This window comes from Catharus ustulatus, chromosome 6, assembly GCF_009819885.2.
Source record: "Catharus ustulatus isolate bCatUst1 chromosome 6, bCatUst1.pri.v2, whole genome shotgun sequence".
Classification (NCBI taxonomy): domain Eukaryota; kingdom Metazoa; phylum Chordata; class Aves; order Passeriformes; family Turdidae; genus Catharus; species Catharus ustulatus.
The window spans coordinates 26,790,940-26,811,339 of record NC_046226.1 but is presented as its reverse complement, the minus strand read 5'-3'; the positions used below and the strand labels follow the sequence as shown (position 1 = coordinate 26,811,339).

The 20,400-nt window shown below is 35.0% G+C and overlaps 1 protein-coding gene across 8 annotated transcripts in view; it reads left to right on the top strand.

The window, feature by feature from the left end:
* Window positions 1–20,400, top strand: part of NPAS3 (neuronal PAS domain protein 3) — a 597,848-nt gene that overhangs the window by 174,662 nt on the left and 402,786 nt on the right. For all 8 annotated transcript variants that reach the window (XM_033061911.2, XM_033061908.2, XM_033061913.2 and 5 more), the window contains one exon: window positions 8,372–8,616. In XM_033061911.2, the coding sequence (XP_032917802.1) occupies window positions 8,372–8,616 (245 nt within the window). The remainder of the gene's footprint in view (window positions 1–8,371; window positions 8,617–20,400) is intronic.

Genomic DNA, 20,400 nt, shown 5'->3' with positions numbered 1-20,400 from the left:
ATGTACAAGTTGCTCCAAGGTAAAGTGCTGTTTATTGGGTGCTGCAAAATTGCTTGATAAAACTGAGGTTTCTCTATTATCAGGAGGCTGGCAATTGCTTAGTTCAACACAGGAAGAAAAGATCAAAACACTAGTGTTCTAGTGGTAGAATTTGGATTTGAACTAGTGCATCACAGCTCCCTTAATGTTTTCTGTATCAAGGTGTACGTTAGTTTTAAAAGATTGTGCAGGATGACAAGTTTGTAATCCTTAAAAAACCTACCATGTTCCTATTATTATGCTTTAATGACTCACTTTGGAAGTAAATCCTGTTATTTAAATAGTTCAACAAAGGTACTTATTGGTGATAAAACATTCAGTTTAATGATTAGTTCAAGCATACACAAACCATTTTCTTGTATTGTGTTTACATATTTAAAATAAAAGGATCCTCTTCTGTGAAACCGCAACACCTAAAAACCAATCTCAAGTCTTACTGATATAATAAAAAGCTTGGCTTAATATAGGTATTATTTTTTTATAAGTTTTTCAATAATTGCTAAAGCACTTTTTGCAAAATGTTTTTTTTTCTTTCTACAAGGAAAAGAAAGGTTTTAATAGAAATCAGCTCTGTCGCGTTTCCCTATACGGTGAAAAAATAATGGTCATTTCATGTGTTAAATGAGAAATATAAAGCAAAAATGAAGGTCAAACTGATTTAGCACATCAAACAGTCTTTGTCAGCCAAGCTTAATATATCCTGAGTTTGTGGAACAAATGAAATTTTGCTGCTATGTTACACTTTGCTTCCAAACAACCATTACAACTGGTTTTATATATTGTGTGAGCATTAGACCATCAAACAGTGCATCTTTACTGACGTGTTGCTGCAGTGATGATCTACAGCAGCAATCTGCCATTTATATAAGGGCAAAATGTGCATCTATATTTAGTTGTGAAATTGGCCTATTATACTCTTGATGTTTACAGAGGCTAACATAAATTAATGATGACAGCTATGAGCAGTGCATTAGTTAAGCAGCAGAGCTTTTACCTTGAACTTGAAGGTTCCAGCTTTAACTTCCAGCATATACTATACAGCTTTCTTCACACATTAAAGAAGGTCTCAAAACATTATTTTTTCTTAGGCAGCATTTTAATTTGTGGACTAGGCCCTTGATGATAATATCAGATAATTTACCTTTTTTGCAAATTCTTCCCTCTAAGAATGTTGGGGTTCTTATTTTGGTTGGGTTTTTTTTTTTTTTTTTTTTTTTAGTTGCTGGGGCAAAAATACATTGCTCTGAAAAGTGGTCACTGAAAGGGTCTGATTTTACTGACTTGGGACTTATTCAGATGTTAGATATCCTTTGTCTGATAAAAAGAGCAGTTTGGGGAGGCAGTCTGCCTCACTTGGTTATGTGCTGCACTTTCACCTGAAAGTCTCTTCATGCAGCCCATGTCAGAGCAAGTATAGGCGCTGTGGTAACTATAGATTCCAGTTAACTATGACCAGAGATCTGACAAGTACGTAGGTGTTCAAAGGTTCGCAAGTTAAAATGATGAAGTCTTTGATGAATTTTTGATGGATGAATTTTTAACAGAAGTCGACCTTTCTCCTTTGAGGCTGCATGCTAGATTAATTGATAAATAGCAAGACTGAGCAATGTTCGGATCTCCTAAGCAAACAAGTAGAAAAATCCATAAAAATCTGCCATCTGGCTTCTCAGATCTACTTAAAAAGAAAGAAGGCAAAATTTAATGTAGCTTTTGATTTTGTAGGTTTTTCCCTCACAAAAGTAGTGTCTTTTTTTAGACATTGTAACTGTTATTATTAGTCTTGAAGTTCTTGTACTCTCAGTTCAGAAACAATCTTTGTGAAAAGAAAATCTGTGAATGGGACAGCAGAAAGAAAAAGGACAAGCAAAGCAAAGGAGAAAATGTCAAGTCAAAAAGTTGTCTCAAAAGTAAAGAAATCCCCAAAGATAGCAAAATGTAGTGTAGAAATTACAGGTAAACATATTAACATACTTTCATTATCAATTTTTCAGAACTAATTGAATTAGCCTTAGAAGGTTGAGTGAGGATTTTTTCTTTTTTTAATTTACATTTACAGGAGCATTAGCTCTCTTGCTCCGTTCTTTTATATTTTGGCTCTACTATACTGAAAAAATATCCATTTTCATGAATATTTGTGAACTCTCTAGAGCACAACCTTTAGAAAAACAGAACAACAACAAAAAATTCATAATAGCAAGCCTTAGGCTCATGCTACCACCAATGGTGATGTTTGACTTCCAAAACTGGTCTTTTTAACTGTAATATGTGCAATTATGCAGTGCAGGTTAGTCTCTTTTACTTCCTTCATCTTTCCTGCAGTCTAAATAATTTTTTTGGAGTCTGAAAATGTGCACTGCTGTTCAGATTAATATCCACCTGGATTAAACAGTGTTTCTGAGATGCCACTATTAACTTTTGAAAAAACATCAGGAAGAAGAAGAGTCATATAGAGTGAAATCAATAAATATTCCAAACTGGGTCACTTAAATATTGATGCTGTTCCATTCTTTGAACTTCTAATGAAGCTTAATTGTTCCACAACATCAGTGAAATGAAAAAAAGTTCTTATACAGCAGAACATGGCTTTTGGGTGGTCACCTAGATAGAGCAGAATATTATCTTAATGAATTGCCCAGACATTAAGAGTCAAATTTTAAATGTGCTTGTTTTAAATGGGCCCTCATTGTTTTCACTGGTCAGCTTGAAGCACCAGAATAGATTCTGAAGGATGTGGCTTTGAGGGAACAGGTAATTGATTATTCCTGTAATAGACCAGAATGTATAAACATTTGTATTAGTCATATTTTCATAATCATCCACATTTTGTGATATAAATACATAAATTATGTAAATAGGTTATTGATAACAAAGAAAATTGATTTAAATACAAAAATGTCCAAAGTCTGGTAATATTATGTCGCACCAGATTAGTGTGGAAAAAGTAAGAAAAAAAGAGGGTCTTTCTAGTATTGCTTATATAGAATTGCACAAATTCACAACTATGGACTCAGGAGCAGCATAAGTTTAGTGCTTTATGTAATACTATAACTATGGTTATTAACAAGTAAGCCTGCTCGTGTTCTTTATATTGGGAAACACTGTATATAATTTAAAGTCTCTTTCAGAGGGCTGAAGGGGCTGGATCACCTATCTTCAAATATTTTTTTGTACCAGATTCATTGTGTACTCTAATGTTGCATAACCTTTCCTTTTATCTGATTTCTTTTCTGTGAAATGGTTGTAGCATTCATCTGACTTTGTCCTTTAGAGAGTTGGATACTGTTTAGAGTTGATCTTTCGATCCTTGACTTTAAAAGACTACACTAATAGAAAAATACACTCAGAGACATATTGCTTCATTCTCTATAAAGCCTGTTACAAACATTATTAGATATTGTTACTTTTATACTATTTCTGGAGTTGCTGCTACTAATCCATATTGTTGTTAGAGGCTTAAGAAGTTCACTAACTCAGTAACAACATTAAAATCAGTAACAGCTGGGTTAACAAGTATGAAAATGTTTAGTAATATAAGAAAAAGTGCTCTGTTCTGGTATACTTTTGCACTTCTAAAATTTCTACTGGAATTGGGGAAGATTTCAGTGCCATTCTCAAAAAAGCTGTGCCATACTTCTCTGATGGTGAAGCAGGAAAGTGAATGGAGATGTGCTTGTGAATGGAAATGAGCAATAACTATGATAGCACAACACAGATAAGCTGTCCATTGGCTCAAGCCACTGTATCTCGAGTTCAGCAGTCCATCTGTCCCTCAAGCCTTGTTTTATGGCCATTGCTTCCAATCCAATCTCTATTTGTGACAAGTCCAATGAAGGTACCATAAATCCCAGCAGGGATTATGTTATGTGGGGCTGAGCAGAGGGAGAGTGATATTCTGAGAAGCTCTGCTTCAGGAGACTTGCCTGCATCAAGTTTAAGGGAACAGTGTAGGTAAAATTTAAACGTGAGCTCCTTCCTAAAACTGGGCAAGTCTGCAAGGCACTTCTTTGAAAACTATATTTTGAAAATGCAAATAAAAATTATTTGTAACTGTAACCATTCATTTTCCTGTTGTCATTCAAAATTTAAATTCACATAATTAAATTATTTCACTGATTTTCCTGCACAAACTGAGACACAGAAGTGAGGTATTCTTATGAGCTTGAGTTGGTTAGAGCATGGTGTTAATAACACCAACATCATGGACTCCATCCCCACCTAGGCCATTTAAGTGTTGGACTTGATGATCCTTGTGGGTCACTTCCAGCTCAGAATATTCAGTGGTTCTGTGAACATATGCTAAAAAACCCTTGTCTAAGTCAGCATATCTGTTGATATGCTGTAACATGTTTGATTGCCATTAAATGCTGTGAAAATTAGGATCTGTGATTGTCCCAACTTTAAAGTGACAAATGTTAATTGGAAGGTGTTGTGGGTATGCACACAGATATGGATGCATGTATATGCTTATGAATGCAAAGTATATAATATTATGGGAAATAAAATATGGAGCAGGTTAAGCTTGGAATGACCACAAGCACAATGAAATCACAAGTGAGTTACGAGTACCAATAAAACTTTTATACAACACCATATTATCATGTCTTCTGCATCTGCTGTGTCTTCAATAGAAAATCTACTTTAGAAATATCATGTATACCATTTTAGAATTATATGGTAGTATTTATTGTACCCTTTCATCTGTAAAAGCCAGACCCCCTTTATATCAGTCCATCTGGAAAGGACCTAAAAGGAAAAATAAAATATATTTTAGAAACCATATCTAAAATAGCATTAGTCTTCAAGCCATTAAATATCCTGTTTGTATGGTATTGCTTCCCAGAATTATCAGGAGCTAGCAGCTGGAAACCTCTTAGTCTTCTTTAGTGGACTCTTAGCTTCTACCCCTTCTCCACAAGAGGCAAAGAGGGAACAATATTTATATCCCTTGGGTATATTTCCCACTGTTACTCTCTTGTTGGTACTGTGGATATTATCTGTAGATTTACTTCCCTGTAAGGATCTTCTCTGTCAATTGAGAACCCTTAAACATGTGGTGCTGCTTTCTTGGTTCTTTCTGACTGTTTTTGAAAGCCACTTAGTAAATGTGTATAGTTTCTCACCCTTTTTTTTTCTTATTAGCAGAAGAGTCTGTGTATTTCAAAGTTTTTGCAGCCTGATACTTAACGAATTTATTTACGTTGCAAGAACCACCTCTAGTCCCAGGTGTCATGTGACAGGAACCAAGATGAATTTTGGCCGTGTGTCAGCATCACTGCTTTCTGTTGGGAACTTCACACTCCTCCTTTTCTAGCATCCCCTTGGGATTATTAGTGCCAGTACTTTGCTTTATTGAGAGCATCTGACAGTGACAGTGAAGCTGATGTTGCCTATCAGAATCACAGGTGCCAGAGAGGATTAACAGCCATGTTTAGGTCGTATCTAATGAATTCTTGCATCCTGCTGAGGAAATCACTGCTACCAAATTAAGGACCCATTTTATCAGCATAACTGCAGTGTCCAACAGTACAGTGTATTTCCCTAGTGCAATTACATAGAGTAGAAATTAGGACTTGTGTGCACATATCAGCAGACACTCTTTCTTAATTTAGCTTAATGGCACTGATGCCGAGAGATGAGTGCTCCAAGTTACAAATTCCTTGACTTGATTCATGCCATGAAGCTTCCAGAAATGACAATATAACAAATGGTTGGGAGAAAAAGTGAGTTATTCTCAATACTGTTTCACAAGAGTTTCTTTTGTTTATCATGTCAGCTCCCCATCCCTTCTACTCTTTTTGTTCTATAACCATACAACAATTTTTTTTAAATAACCATAGGCAGCATTCAAATAATTCTGTTTGCTGACACAGGTAGCCTCACTTTTCAGCTTAACTGACTTCCATTGCAAACTGTTACTGATCCATTAACGTTTTACATAACTTTCTATTCCAGTATATTATTCAGTTTCAGCAGTCTCCTGAAGTTTCTACAGGACTTGTAGACTGTGGATTTAGACTTTGGTGTTTCTAAGGAATATTCTAACACTATTCAATTTCTAACATTTTTCAGTTTTTCAGAAGTTGCTGAGCTTGTAATTTTTCTGATTTGTTTTACTAGGGATCTTTAAAAATCTCCCATTTTATGTAGGGGTATAATTAAGTGCTTTGGAAAGAAGGTATGAACCTTGCTGTAGACTTTCAAAACAGATCTATAATCTCAATTCTTCTGCTATCTTGATTTGGGGTGTTGAATTCTCAGGCTTGGTTTCTGGGAAAATAAAAAGGGGGTGGTGACAGGCAGAAAAGGCCATGTCTTGTGCCATGAAATTGATCTTTCACTTGGAAGCAAGCGATCTTTCACTTGCACAGAGACATTTGCCTGCCTTTTCCTCATGTTGCTGTTGTATATATTTAACTTATAGAGGGCATACTACTTCCTTGGAATTCTTTGGACAGTTCATACCTCACAGAGTTGTAGCTTCCATATGTCTGTGTATATATCAAGTACTTTTATATGTTCAACACACCTTTTGAGGGATTTTCCATATCCATGATGATAGGTATCTAAAATTTGAAATTTGAGAGAGATGCATCTACAATGAGCATTGTGAAATCTTGTTTTTCATATACTTTTTTTCCTAGAATATAATTTACAAATCAACATACTAGCATTCCATATAGAGCTTATAAAACCAAGTATGTACTTTACTGTGTTGTTTAGTAGGATTCTGTATGTGCTCTTTCCTCCTGTATCTCTATCTCACCATTCCTATTTCTTGCCCAGACTGTCTTTTAAAATATAACTGCTATTGATATAGAATTGGGTAGGGAATGTAACATGTTAACCATACTAAGGGAACTGACATGGAGGGATTTCATTTGGGTGTTAAGGGCTCATGCCCTTCCAAGCCTGATGTGGCAGAGATGGCTACAAAAGTGAAAGTGGTTATGAAGACTAAAACAAGAGAAACTCTTTAGTTTATTCCCAAATTAGAAAAATAGGTAAACAGAGCTCCTAGCTTCATGGTGTTTTATCTGTATTCCTCAGTTCTACTGATTTACTTCATATGTCAGAGTGCTTTTGTAGATCTTGTCATTTTTTGTTGTTAAATCCAAAGTTTCAGGAAGGGTTGTGGAAGTTGGAGAAACATTTGTTGTTCCATTATACACCAGTTGTATTCTAAATCTGTGGTAAACCAATGACTATCTAATGGAATTGTGGCTTTAACTTCATCAAATTAGTAGGTAAACAAATGAAGCAAGGAAAGAGAGACCCTTAAACAGGTACAAGAACAGTTTCTACTCGTCTTGCACAGTGATGGACAGACACCAGCCCCAGCATCAGCACCAACCTCTATCCATCAAGGCAGATGTATTGTGAAGGTTATAATACCCTAAGTTAAACACTGGTCTGTGTAAATAAAAGAAAAAAAGGCCCCCAAGTGTTAACCACTGTCATCCCACTGCATTCAGGAGTTTTACACCAATTAAACAAATAGAGCAGGAGTAAAATCTGAGTTATCTTTGTGTGTTCTATTTTGGTGGTAGCAAACGGTACATTGATGCAATAGGACAAAATGAATGTCTTTGCATTTCCAACTGCTCAATTTAAAGCAGAAGGTCCTTTCTGATCCGAAAGTTGTCACTCTGCCATGTATGTGGTAGTGAATTACAATTAGAAATGTGAATCACATAACTGTATTAACAACTTTCTCACCCCACTGGCAAAGGTTACTGCTTCCAGTGCAGAGACAGTTGAACAGCTCCTAAAGAAAAACTTCATGAAAAACATGCAGTTTTGCATTATTACACCAGACTTAAACTTCTGTGTCTCAGCAGTTAGTGTACAACCTTTTTGGTCATCTTGGCTGCACTGCAGCCCATTAGGTGTGACAAACACCTGAATCATCTGCTTTTAATGTTCTCCCAAGAGTCAGAATTTTACAAAAATTAAGGCAAAATTGGCTTACAGTGAGTCAGGAGAAGCAGTGGCACCTAGACAGATAAACACCACATGTACACAGTAGTCTTGGGATTTTGTTCATGAGACTAATAGTAGAAAAAGGAAAGGCAGGCTAAAAAGGAAGTGGCTAAAGTGAGTTAAGTAGTTACATGATATGTTGGCTACCACTGAAACTCAAATATTAGTGTTAGTTGTAATCATTCAAGTGTAGAGTACCATTTTATATATCCTGAAGTCAGTAGATCTATGTGCAACTGCATTTTGAAAATGTGGTAATTTGAAGAGAGGACCAACAGTGAAAAAGTAAGTTGGTTAAATATGACAGAACACTAATATTGATGAATGTCCTACTTTCTTTATTTTCTTTCAGTTTACAAGCTTTGAGGAAGGAAAAGTCCCGAGATGCTGCTCGCTCTCGCCGGGGAAAGGAGAATTTTGAATTCTATGAGTTGGCAAAGTTGTTGCCACTGCCTGCAGCCATTACCAGCCAGCTTGACAAGGCATCCATCATCCGACTTACAATTAGCTATCTGAAAATGAGGGACTTCGCTAATCAAGGTGATCCTCCATGGAACTTGAGGATGGAAGGACCTCCACCTAATACATCAGTAAAAGGTATGGAGTAAATATTGTTGTGTACTGTAGAATATGGCAGCCTTTAGTAACCTCTAAATTGAAATTTTTACCTTCATCCTTTCTTCTTTCCCTGCATATCAAATCCTTTAAAGGGATTCAAATGTGGAAATCTGAGGTCTGCATGAGAAAGACACCATGTGAAGGTGAAATAAACCTCTTATTTTAATTATTTTTTATTGAACAACAAACCTATGATGTAAGAGCTGCAAATCTTCTGGGTGATGTAGACTAAATTGTTTCAAGTTATTTACCTGTTACTGTGTTGTTTTGTTTTAGTATTTTATATAAGTATATGCTCAAGAAGAAAATGACTTTATTCCTTGATTTGTGGACTCAATCTCTTAATTTTCTGGCTATGCCTTAAAGGTAGAATCACATATTTCTGAAGTTTGAAAGCATCACATCCAAATATTTAAATCTTCAGCTGAGAGACTAAGATATTATTTATCCTCTTTTAATGTCTATACAAATTATTTTGACTTCTGAGCCAGTAGGCATTTATTAACAAAATGGACCATTTTCAGTATTAAATGCTCTCTTTTAATGCTCAAATAAGCCATTGGGAAGCAAAAGCAGTATTTTAGATGTGAATTGCATCAAACTAGAGGCTGTGCACATGTTGCTCCTAAATAGTCTTTCTCATGACCTATGTAAAGTGGACTTTTTTTGGTAGTCTATTATTTTTTGAACTAATGCTACCCATCTGGATGAGTGTGATCTCTGTTCTGTAAGTATTTTAAATCAGGGAGTAAGGTGCGGTAACAAAAATCAGGGTTTCCAAACCTGGGATTTTTGGTTGTCCTGGCTTTGACAGCACAGAATACTCCTTTTTTTAGGTACTGCTCTCACATTTTGAAGGCAACGTATATTTGGAAGAAGCATGTGAGATTTGAGGGCTTCAGGTTTTTTCCACAAATTATGAGCTATAAACTCTTAATCGAAACTAAAATAGATAGAATGTATATAGCATGAGGCAAACAAAGAAACCACCTTTAAAGGGTAGAGGGAGGAGGTAGAAATAGAATCTTATTTATCAGCTCACAGCTGTCCATGAAGGGTTGCTTGTATTGATGGTGCAAAGGGCTTTTAACTGCTCTGGCATTTAAAGGAAATGATATTATTTAAGGAAAGTTAAAATTTTTAATGGATGGAGAGAGGCATGGAGGGCAAAATCCGATGCAGTTTCAGGCTGAGGATTTAGTAACTGGACATAGTTCTATCATTTCGTATATTTATTTTATATTATCTGCCACATCATGTATAATTCTGATAGAGAAAAAAAAAGGCAATAATTACATCATCCAGGTCATGAGTGTAACATGGTTCATTAGGCTTCTGATATAATATGCAAATGTTCCCCATTTTTACAGGATGAGAGTTTATTCTCAGGCAATTAAACAGTATTTCAAGGTAGATCTAAAGTACAATATATGGTCTGTCTTTGCTTCCACAAGCTGTGTTACTGGAAGTCTGAGCTCTGCTGATCTCTGTGTATATTTTCAAAGTACCTGGGATCTATTTTTCATTATCCTCTTTTGGACTGTTTACCCGCATACTTAATCTTCCTTTTTGTGCAAAGATTCTAATGAAGAAAACAATTTTAAGGCAGAACAAAATCTTATTCTTAGACAACAGCATCAATAGTCCTATCTAGATTAATGTTTGTCCCTAAAAAAGAGCTAGGTAAACATTTGATGTCTGTTCACTCTATCTGATATCATAACCCTGCCCCTCCAGCCATCTAGTGCTGTGGTTCTCATTCCTTCAGGTGCAAAGGATAATGGGGCTCAGGAAGGGGTTTTTACTTTTTTGTTCCTCCTATCTGGGTGCTTAGCTTAGTATTAAGTAGGATTGTATTATTTATGAGTCAGTACGTTGAAATAAGGCCTGATGAAAAAGTGTCTCATTGTATAAGAATTTCCCTAAGCTGGTTTAACTGTATAGTACACTTATATTTTATGATTTCGCCAGTTCTCTTTACGCAGAAATCTGTTAACACATTCTGATCAAACATTCATGAAATTACATCAAAAGAAATTCAGTTTCATTTATTAAGGTTGTTTTTTCCTGCCCTTGAAGAAGTTCATATGTATAAACAAGCTCACATAAATAGCTTGCAAGTTCATGTGAAGTATGGATGATAAACCTACAATAAAACACTAGACATTATACTTTGTATGTGCACAAGCAATCTTCTGAATAGACTTAAAGGTGTTTGGGAAATTATTTGAGGAGTACTTACATCATGTCGGCAAATGCTATTTTTTTCTTCCCCCAAATGTGTTGGCCTGCTAATCATTCATTTAAAAAGCTTAGTTTTAAATTTGTCCCCCAGAACTGTAAAGAAATGTAATAATTTAAATTTATTATTTCAGGAAGGTCCTTTACTCTGCCCTGTATTTATCACAGCTTTTCTTAGACGTCTGTAAAGGCTGATGAGTTTTCTTTCTTATGCCTATTGTGTAGTGATCACTACAAGTTATGTTTGCAAATGAGCACTCAGGTAACTCCATATGATATTTTCAGTCAATTACTTCATGGAAATATCTTGAGCAATTGGAAAGTAACAGATAGTTTTATCCATTATTTTAGAAATATCTGTATTGTTATAATACAGATCAAATCTGCAATGAACAATATGCATTATTCAAGAAGTGACCGGGCATTCTCAGCAGTGTTTCAGCTAAATAACTGATGATTGTAACCTTTAAAGAAATCTCATTGTGGTGACTATTGGTAAATCATTTCTCCATTCATAGTAATCTTTATTTAGAGGCGATCTAAAAACCATTATATCTTTTATTAATCTTAAAAGCAATAGCCAATGATTTGACATTTGCTAAAAATGGAAAAAAATTCCATCCTCTAATGCCGCAGTCACTTTTCTTTAGATACATTGTCTAAGGCTTTCTGTGTGTAGGAAATCTGAGTCCTGATAAACAAATACACACACGACTTTTAGTGGATGAGTTTAAAGACAGTTCTTAAAGATTGGGATATGATTCCATATGGAAGAAAATTATCAAGATGTACTATAGTCAGTACGAATAAAATTTTCAGTCTTTGAAAGTACATACAACATGTTATCAATAACAGCACTATTCTCCTCTGTTTCCATCCTTCCAAAAGTCTTTCTTCCAGTTCTGGGATATGTTCTGAGGGCAACAGTAAATGAACTGCTTATCAATTTTTTGAACTAAAATGTGCGTTTTCTGAAAGTTGTCTGGAAATAGAAGTATTTTTATAGTATATACTGTGTGTTCAGGCAGGAAGTGGTGCTTTATGGGGCATGGAACTTGAAATCCTCTTGTGCAGTCTGATACAAGACCCTGTAGTCTTGTTCCAACATCAAACTCTTGTGAGAACCTTTTTATTTTGGAATATTGTCTTCAAATTATTAAAATTCACTGTACTTTTAACAAAAACTGTTTCTCAAAGCATTTGAAGACCCTACAAGTTTTCATGTTCTTTTCCACTAGATTGTGGATCTTTTTTTCCTTTTTTCGTAGTGAAAAGAGGAAGGGAGAGGAGGAGTGCGAGGCACAGTGGTGTTCTTCAGTGTGTCGAATGTGTTTGGCTGATGTAAAGTCATCCTGTGTGTTTTGGTTTTGGGCAATCTTTGGGACATTGGTTCTGACCACTGCCACTATGAAAAGAAGGCTCATGACTCATTGCCTTGAACAGAGGTTTTCAGCTTTTACAATTTCTGTTTCTTTTGACACAGAAATTAAATCCAGTGCTCTGTGCCTAATTTTGCAAATCTGTGCCTAATTTACAAATTTATGTCTAATTTTGCATGGCAATTTTCCATGATAACATTGAAATAGTTATCATGTTTTAAATTTTTTTTTTCATTGAATTTCTGTCTTTGGAGAAACAAGTTTTTTTACAAGGCCACGAGTCTTATTTCCTGTTGTATGATATGACATTGTGGGAACTAGAATATGTAAGACAACTTTGGGAATGTCAAGTTAAAAGTGGGTTTTACACATTTGTATTCTGGAATTAATATATGTCAGTAGGAGGAGAAATCAGATTCTCTCACAAGTATTTGTGGTGTATTAAAATATTTCTTGTCCAAATTGTTCCTGTTCAATGTAAGTACAAATGCAACTCTGAAAAGTTCCTTGCCATAAAGCACTCAGTGTTACTTCAAGTCTGCATTGGTAGAGAGATTTTTAAAAATTGACAACCACAAGAAGAAAAATTACACTTTAAAACAAAATTGCACATTCTTCCTTCAAACTAGCATCTTTTTCAGAGGTTCCATTATCAAAAAAAAAACCCAAACTATGTAAGTCTAGGCTGAAAAAGAATTTGATGTCATATCATACTGTAGGGCTTGGGGTTGAGGAAATAAGTCCAGCACTTTGAATTCTATGGCAAAGAAAACAAGCAATAATGATAATTGGAAAGTATGGTAATTGTTATCCCAAATGTCAAGTGGAATTACTTTCATTAATTTAAATATCTTTTTCTAATAATTTTTGTGCTAGATATGTGTGCACTTATAAGAGACGAGTAAGTTCTCTTCTGCATGACCTCATTGTGGAAACACTTTAAATAACATTACCTGTTGTTAGCCTTTTATATTTTAAATGGAGTGTTGTCTTCTGAGCAGGAAGTGCAAGATAGTGCAAACCTTTCCCTGCTAAAATCCACAAACCTTCCAATAAGACCAGCCTTCTGTTCTGAACCCCTAGACAATTCTGTCTCAGGGAAACCATCTATAAGGGCAAAGTAAGAATTACTTTCTTCCACAATGTTTTTGGTCTAAGATGTTGTTTTTCAAACTTTGATGTGGAAAAGTCAATCAGATGAAAACAGGATAATGCAGCTGAATTGGTGGTATTTCTTGATATGAAAAGATCCTTTGTGCAGAATTTCTGCTCTTGTGTTGGAGAATTCAAATAGCTCTGTAATTTATTTGTCCCTGCCTTGCAGGCATTGTTCTTATGAGAATCTGATCCCTATTTATATATAGGCTATGTTGTGCTCTGACTGTGTATCTGTATCAACCACTGATTGTAAACCTAATGTTTATCCGTTGTAAACCTCTTTATGTGGCAGTGCAGCCACAGGAAGAGGTACCTTAGTGTTTGACCTATTGCATGAGTTAAAGATGATTAGATTTTTTTGGGTTTTTTATGTAACAGAAACCAAGTTTCTGACAATTTCAGGAGGTCAGTGGTAAAACATGACTGTTCTCTGAGAGAATTATTGATGGCTTTCTGGTATGAAAGATATGGGACCCAAGATGAGGTAACTCCGTTTGAATCTCATTGTCATGGACAAGATGAATTGAATATGGGACTGAGTGGTGGTTGCCTGGTGACAAGTGATCATGACCTGATTGACTTCAAATTTGGCAAATGGAGGAGGGAGGGCATCAACAAATATACTTAGTGCATTTGAGGGACTAATTGCCTAGTGGGGAAATTTATGGGTGAAACTGATTGTGAGGAAAAAAATTGATGGAAAAAAATTAGAATAACATTTAGAACTAGAACCCCTAAATAATAAAAGTATGAAATTATAATTTCTTATGCACCTGAAAACTCTAAAACTGTGTCCTTTTTTGGAATGACAGTAAAGTAATTAACTTGAAAAAATATGTATGTGCATTTATAGAAAACTTAGGGAATTAAAGGGAAATATAAAGCAAGATAAACTGCAATGTCCAAGGTGCAGAATGTTGACAAAGACAAGTAGAGATATTCAGAAAAAAAATCTAATGGGATTAGAAAAATTCAAGAAAAAATGGGTTTATATGTATTAGAAATGTAAAATAATTCTGGCAACTGTATTATGCTCTTTAGCAGTAAGGTATAATAAAACTTCTAATGATGCAGGAAAGGCAGAAGAGCTTGATAAGGTTTAAGTGCTTGCTTGTGCAGAATCAATTCCACAAGTCTTTCGAGTTCAGTTACAATACAATACAATTTGCAGGATAATCTGTATTTTGCAAGTGCTGGAGATGTGAAGTTTGCAGTACTGAGCTGTTTCAGCCTCAAAGCATTATAGGCAGAATATTGGGAAGTTTCTTGCACTACAATGATAAAAGTAAGGTTGTTGTATTTTTTAACAAACATGGATAAATGTAAAGTAATTCTTATCAAGCAACTCTAGCTTAAATGTCTGAAGTTACAAGTCCAGTTAACTAGGATATGGTTTTAAAATACTGTAAAAATATTTTATTGGCAGAACCAAGTTGAACACATTAACTCTACAGTTAATTGATCTTGGAAAGCAGTTTGAAGTGAAAGTTATTATTAAGAAAGAAGTATCTGTTTTTCTACAGAAACTACTCTGGGTATGGTAATCAAGAAACTGGAAATAAACATGGCTTGAATGCCGATTTAAAATTCTCAAACTACAATGATGTTGAGATTATAGACAACAATGTATGTAGCTTAGTAAATCAAAACTAAAATTTATTTGGTTCAATATAAGAATGTTGCTGTTGATGTAGTTGTAGTGATTATTATTAATACTACTATGACTACTATTTCTACTACTACTATTATTATTATTTTAATGTTTTCATTGCTGTCCTAAATGCTAGGCTACTGGAGTTTAAAGATTTGGAAATGTTTTGTGTTTTTATGAAGCAGAACAGAAATAATGGGAAAAGCATTTCAAGTTCAGATTTTTTTTTTTTTAATATGAAGAAAGGCATAAGAAGAACCTACCTGATCTTTCCAGTTCTGCTAATAGAAAAGATAGAATGATTTACTTTCTCATGGTGCTTTATTCGTATCATAAAAAGTTCTATCCATCACTTCTGTGGAGACACTAAACATTTACTGCGGATAGCAAATTAATACTTTTTCTAAAATGTTGTCAGTCAGATGTCAGTCCCTAGAAGAGTTGTTTATTGCTAGAACTCCACCCTGAAACTTAACAATTAAATAGGAAAACAACCAAACAGTAAGTCTTTCAAGAGCAAGGAAACAGAAAAGGTGACTTTAGTGTCTTCTCCCTCACTCACAACAATTACTGTATTTACATTTTATTTCACTGCAGTTCATCTTCCTTTCTCTTCCTGTGCTATTAGAATGACTTGGTCAATATTGCATATTCATTATGTTCTTTTAATACAATTTATTATTCTTAGCTATTTGAGGTTTTTTGAGTCCTGATCTGAAACCCCAATTATGTAAAATGTCTTCCTCTTGTATTCAATGTTCAGGACTGACTCTCTCCTCTTGTAGTCCTGATTTTTTCTCTACATGTTTGCATCTTTATTGCAACCTTTGTAATGAAAAAAATCTGGTGAATTAATATTTAATATTTAAAAGAGATCCCAAACTTTTTAACTTTCCACTTCATTCTTCCTTCCTTCAGTGTGCATGTCTTTCTGTGTACAGTAGTCCTTAGCATGTCAATAACAATTCACTCCTAAGTTGAGAGCATGATTTCCTCTTTCCTGCTAAAGGTGGTGAGTGTTGTCATTACAATTCATGGTTGAGAACATTGATGGTTTTGACTGAGTATATTTTGGCAGAAGCATGGGCTTCAGACTTGCAGAGGTAAATACATCAGGGGGAGTAGAGAACTGATGGTTGCTTTGGCTCCAAGCTTAGCAATGATACTAAAATAAACCAGGGAAAACTTTCAAATTAAAACCAAGTTAATGTCTTCACACTATAATGATATGGATTTTCATCCAGTACAAATTTCTGTATAAAAGTCAGTGCCACAACATCCTCTTTGCCAAAGCTCTTAATAAAATGCTTCCATGTGGTTTTTACATTCATGTTTTATGTTGCATGGGTTAGCTCCAGGTGTTCTTTTTCAGAAGCATGAATATCTTAAATTATATGTGCAGTCTACGTAACTTTTTGAAGTAATGCACATGATGGGGTTAGCCAATTACAGATGTGCAGTGAATCCAGTGTGCCAAAAGCGCTTGTTCTGCTTTTTGCTTGTAGTAATCAGGAACAGTAATCACCGCTGTAGTTTTTGATATGTAAAATGAAAAAAGGCTGTTGCTATCTGCAGATTGCAATATCTGGTGGAATGTCTATTTGTCTTCTGACCAGAAGAAAAATGTCTTTGCTATGAAGAGTGCTTTGGACATGCCTCAGTCAAGCTTAATATCATAGTGCACCATCTTGCAAATGAAAGTGGTTGAGGAATTGGATCTTGTGGTTGGATTTAACAGTTTCAATATAGCATTCATACCGTATGGGCAGAGGATGTCAGGACATACATAAAGCCCTGCTAAATTCAATGGAGCTTAGTCTTCTATTGTTGGAGCTTATTGGTTTTCTGGGCCATCTGAACTTCTACCATATATCTCTCATCAGATGAATCCCGCTTTTAGATCTTGTTAAGTGATATCTAGTGCAGGCCTAATAGATAAATTTGTATGAAGAAATAGATTAACCAACTGATAATGAATGCAGCAGAAACCTAGAAAACCCCCCATACAAACAAATAATTACAACAAAACCAAAACCAAAATGAAGCGGGGTGCTTATAGGGAATAAAGCACTGAAGGGCTTTAACAATATTTGTTTTACCAAAATTTACATCCTATATCGCAAGTAAAAACTTATGACTCAAAGAAAATATTTTGTCTGAAAGAAAAGACAATTTTTTTAAAAATAGAAAATCTATGTTTCCCATCTAATATGCTTGCAGTTGTATATTTACTACCATTTTCCAAAGTGACTGTCTCAATATTTGAAGTAAATAATAGAGCCCTGGAAGTGAAGTATATGTATTTAATAATAATATTTATTTTCATGTAATAGTTATATTAGATCCCTCTGATCAACAGAGCAAGATTTAGATACTGATGGTAGATCCAGCAGTTTTTAAAACCAGAGTGATTTTAGATCTATATAATATGCAAGTATAACCACAGTCTGACCAAAGTTTGACCACAATATCAACGCAGCTTAATTTCTGCAACTGTTCTCTTTGAAGCCAGAGGAAGGAAATCGAGTTTCCACCAAATCCCTATGCTCTTGTGGTCTTCCATTTCAATCAGGGATATAAAGTAGAATACAATGAATCCATAGTAAAGACTTTCCCAGGACATTAGAGAGATCAGTAAAAACTGTTTTCATTAGCTGTCAGTAATTAAAGAACATCCTTCATATAGAGCTTACAATTTAGAGAACATGTAAGCCCCTATATCTACCCGAGATCACAAGTGAAATAAGAATCACTACACAGCTGGGGAACTTGTGTTGTTTTAAAATATCAAGCTCCCTTAAGAAACATAATTTTCTGTTTTTTTTGCTGGCTTTTAAACCAAAGTGAATATTTTTATTTTAAATTTCAAAGGTTTTAGTCACTGTGCTTTCTGTTACTATGGAAGGAAAGGCAAGCACCTCACAAAATACTTAAACACCAGTTGTCCTCCTGAACAGAGCTGTTAGAAAATTCTTACCTTAATTTCAGTACTTGAGCTCATCATTCCCTATAATATTTACTCAGATAGCTGAGTGCATCTGCACAAACATGTGTGTGTTGTCAATTTGCATTCTACTTGTGTTCGTAAAAAATTGTTTTTGCTTTGCTTTGTATGGGATGGTACCACATGGAAGTACAAAATTCTGTGTCTGCTTTCATCATCTATAAAGTAGTTAAATACATATTTATAACCATAAAAGGAAGAGAGAGGAACATCTTTGCTCACATTTTAATACATATAGACAATTCCCAAACTTCACCTATAGCAACTAGAATAATAATGTCAACACCACATCACTGTAGATCTTAAAGAAAGCCATTTGTGCAAAAGTTAGGAAAAGTCAGGAACTGCTCTTTTATTTTCTAAGTACATATTTTATTTCTACGTTTATAAGAGCAATTGTACTTCTATGTATCCCTTTCAGATTTGAATTACTGAGTATGTGAGCTGTTTCTCATCCTCATGCGGAACAGTGCTGATAATGCTAATAGAGAAATTGAGGCATATACAGATTTAGGGCTGGCTTTTCTAAAGAGCACAGCACTCCAAATGGAGCCAGATTTCAAAAGATCTCTGATCCTATTCAGCAACAAAATAAATAGCCAGATTTTCAAAAGATTTCAGCACTTTGGTAATCTGATCATAAGAAGCAGCTGCTGAGCATATTTGCCAAGAGTGACTTTTCAGTATCCCATGAGAAGTGTGTGTTAGAGCAGGGAATAGAGTCCTCTTCCCATGTCCTAAGACCAAGACTCCAGTTCTTAAGTAATAATACTGTCTTCATGTCCTTTGCAAGAATACTGTATTTGATTAAAGGAATTTTAACTCATTTAGAAATTTAACCCATGTCTATGAGGAGATATTTTTCAGAATAACATGAAGATTTGCACTCAGGGTAGGTAATGAAGATAGGTAATGAAGAAATAAAATAGGAGGAATATTGCTAATCCATTTTATATTGAATCTCTGTGTTATATTGTCTTAATTAGTTGTATCTCAAAAAATCCCCTTTTAATTTTTAAAGGTTTTGTAGTCCATTGCCAATCTTTTAAGTGTAAAAAGATAAAAAAGTATAACTAGGTATTCTAAAAAAATCTACAAAAGTTTACAGTATATTATGTGGCAAGTCCAGATGTGATTGATTTTCTATGTACTTCCACCTCCCTACAGCGTTCCAAGTGCAGTTTTTATTTTTTATTTACATTTTAAATGGTTCTTTCTATCCCTTCCTAGAGGAGAATAAATAAGGTGTTTAATTTTGTTCTTCTGAAGATAAAATTTTTTTGTCATCTATTTTAAAACACTATTTTCTCTTTACCCCTAGATACCAGCTGTTTCTGCTTATTTCATGTATCAGTGCTGTTATTAATTCTTTTTGTCCTGCTTTTTGTAGCTTCTGTCTCTCTGACCTTGTTTGTTTGTTTGTTTGTTTTTCTCTGCTATTCTTTTGCTCCAACATGCTATCCTGAAGATTTAAAGGGAAAGTTTTCTTTCACAAATGTTACTAAGGATCTGAGAGGAAAAATAGCAGCTCACCTAACCTCATCATACATTTGGCTTTAGTTGGTTTCTTCAACTTCCACATGGAGCTTCTTGATTCTCCAACAAACTCATTAGATATAAAGGAACTGTGTTTTACATACAGGCAACTGTGTTGAGAGGCCATTTGCTGTGTATCTACTCATTGGAGTCAACCCAAGAGATGTTCCTTCAGCACTGGCAAAGTCAGTGCTCAAACAGCTTTACACTATGTACTTATTGGGAGTTTTGGTGTATTTTACTCTCCAGCAGTGATTATGCCAGACAGTGAACGTGGCATGGGATGATCTGTGAAGATGTCTATATCTGCCTTGAGAGGGTTCTCATTTTACCTGTCAAACAGGAAGGTGAATTTTAGAGACAGCATTTGTTCTGTCTGAACTGAGCTGCACACAAAGGGTAGGTATGATGGTGCTGGAAGTGCAGAGCACTCATAGCACTGTTGTGTTGAGGTATAGTGTTCAGCGGCTCTGATAAGCATCCAGGCTGACTTCTTGCAGACCTGAGACAGAACCTCATCCAGTATTTTCTGCATCTGTTTGAGACATGGGCTTATCTCTTTGGAAAGTATCTAATGTTGATGTAAAGCATTTAAATGATAAAGAATCAACTACATCCCTGGGCAGATTGTTCCAACAGTTAATTACTGTCACTGTGAAAAAAGTGTGCCTCATTTGTAGTCTTATTTCAGCTTCAGCATCCAAACACTGGATCTTGTTATGCCTTTTTCACTAGATTAATGAGCTGCCTACTGTCAGAAATCTCTTTCACATGTAGGTATTGTGATCCTCTTA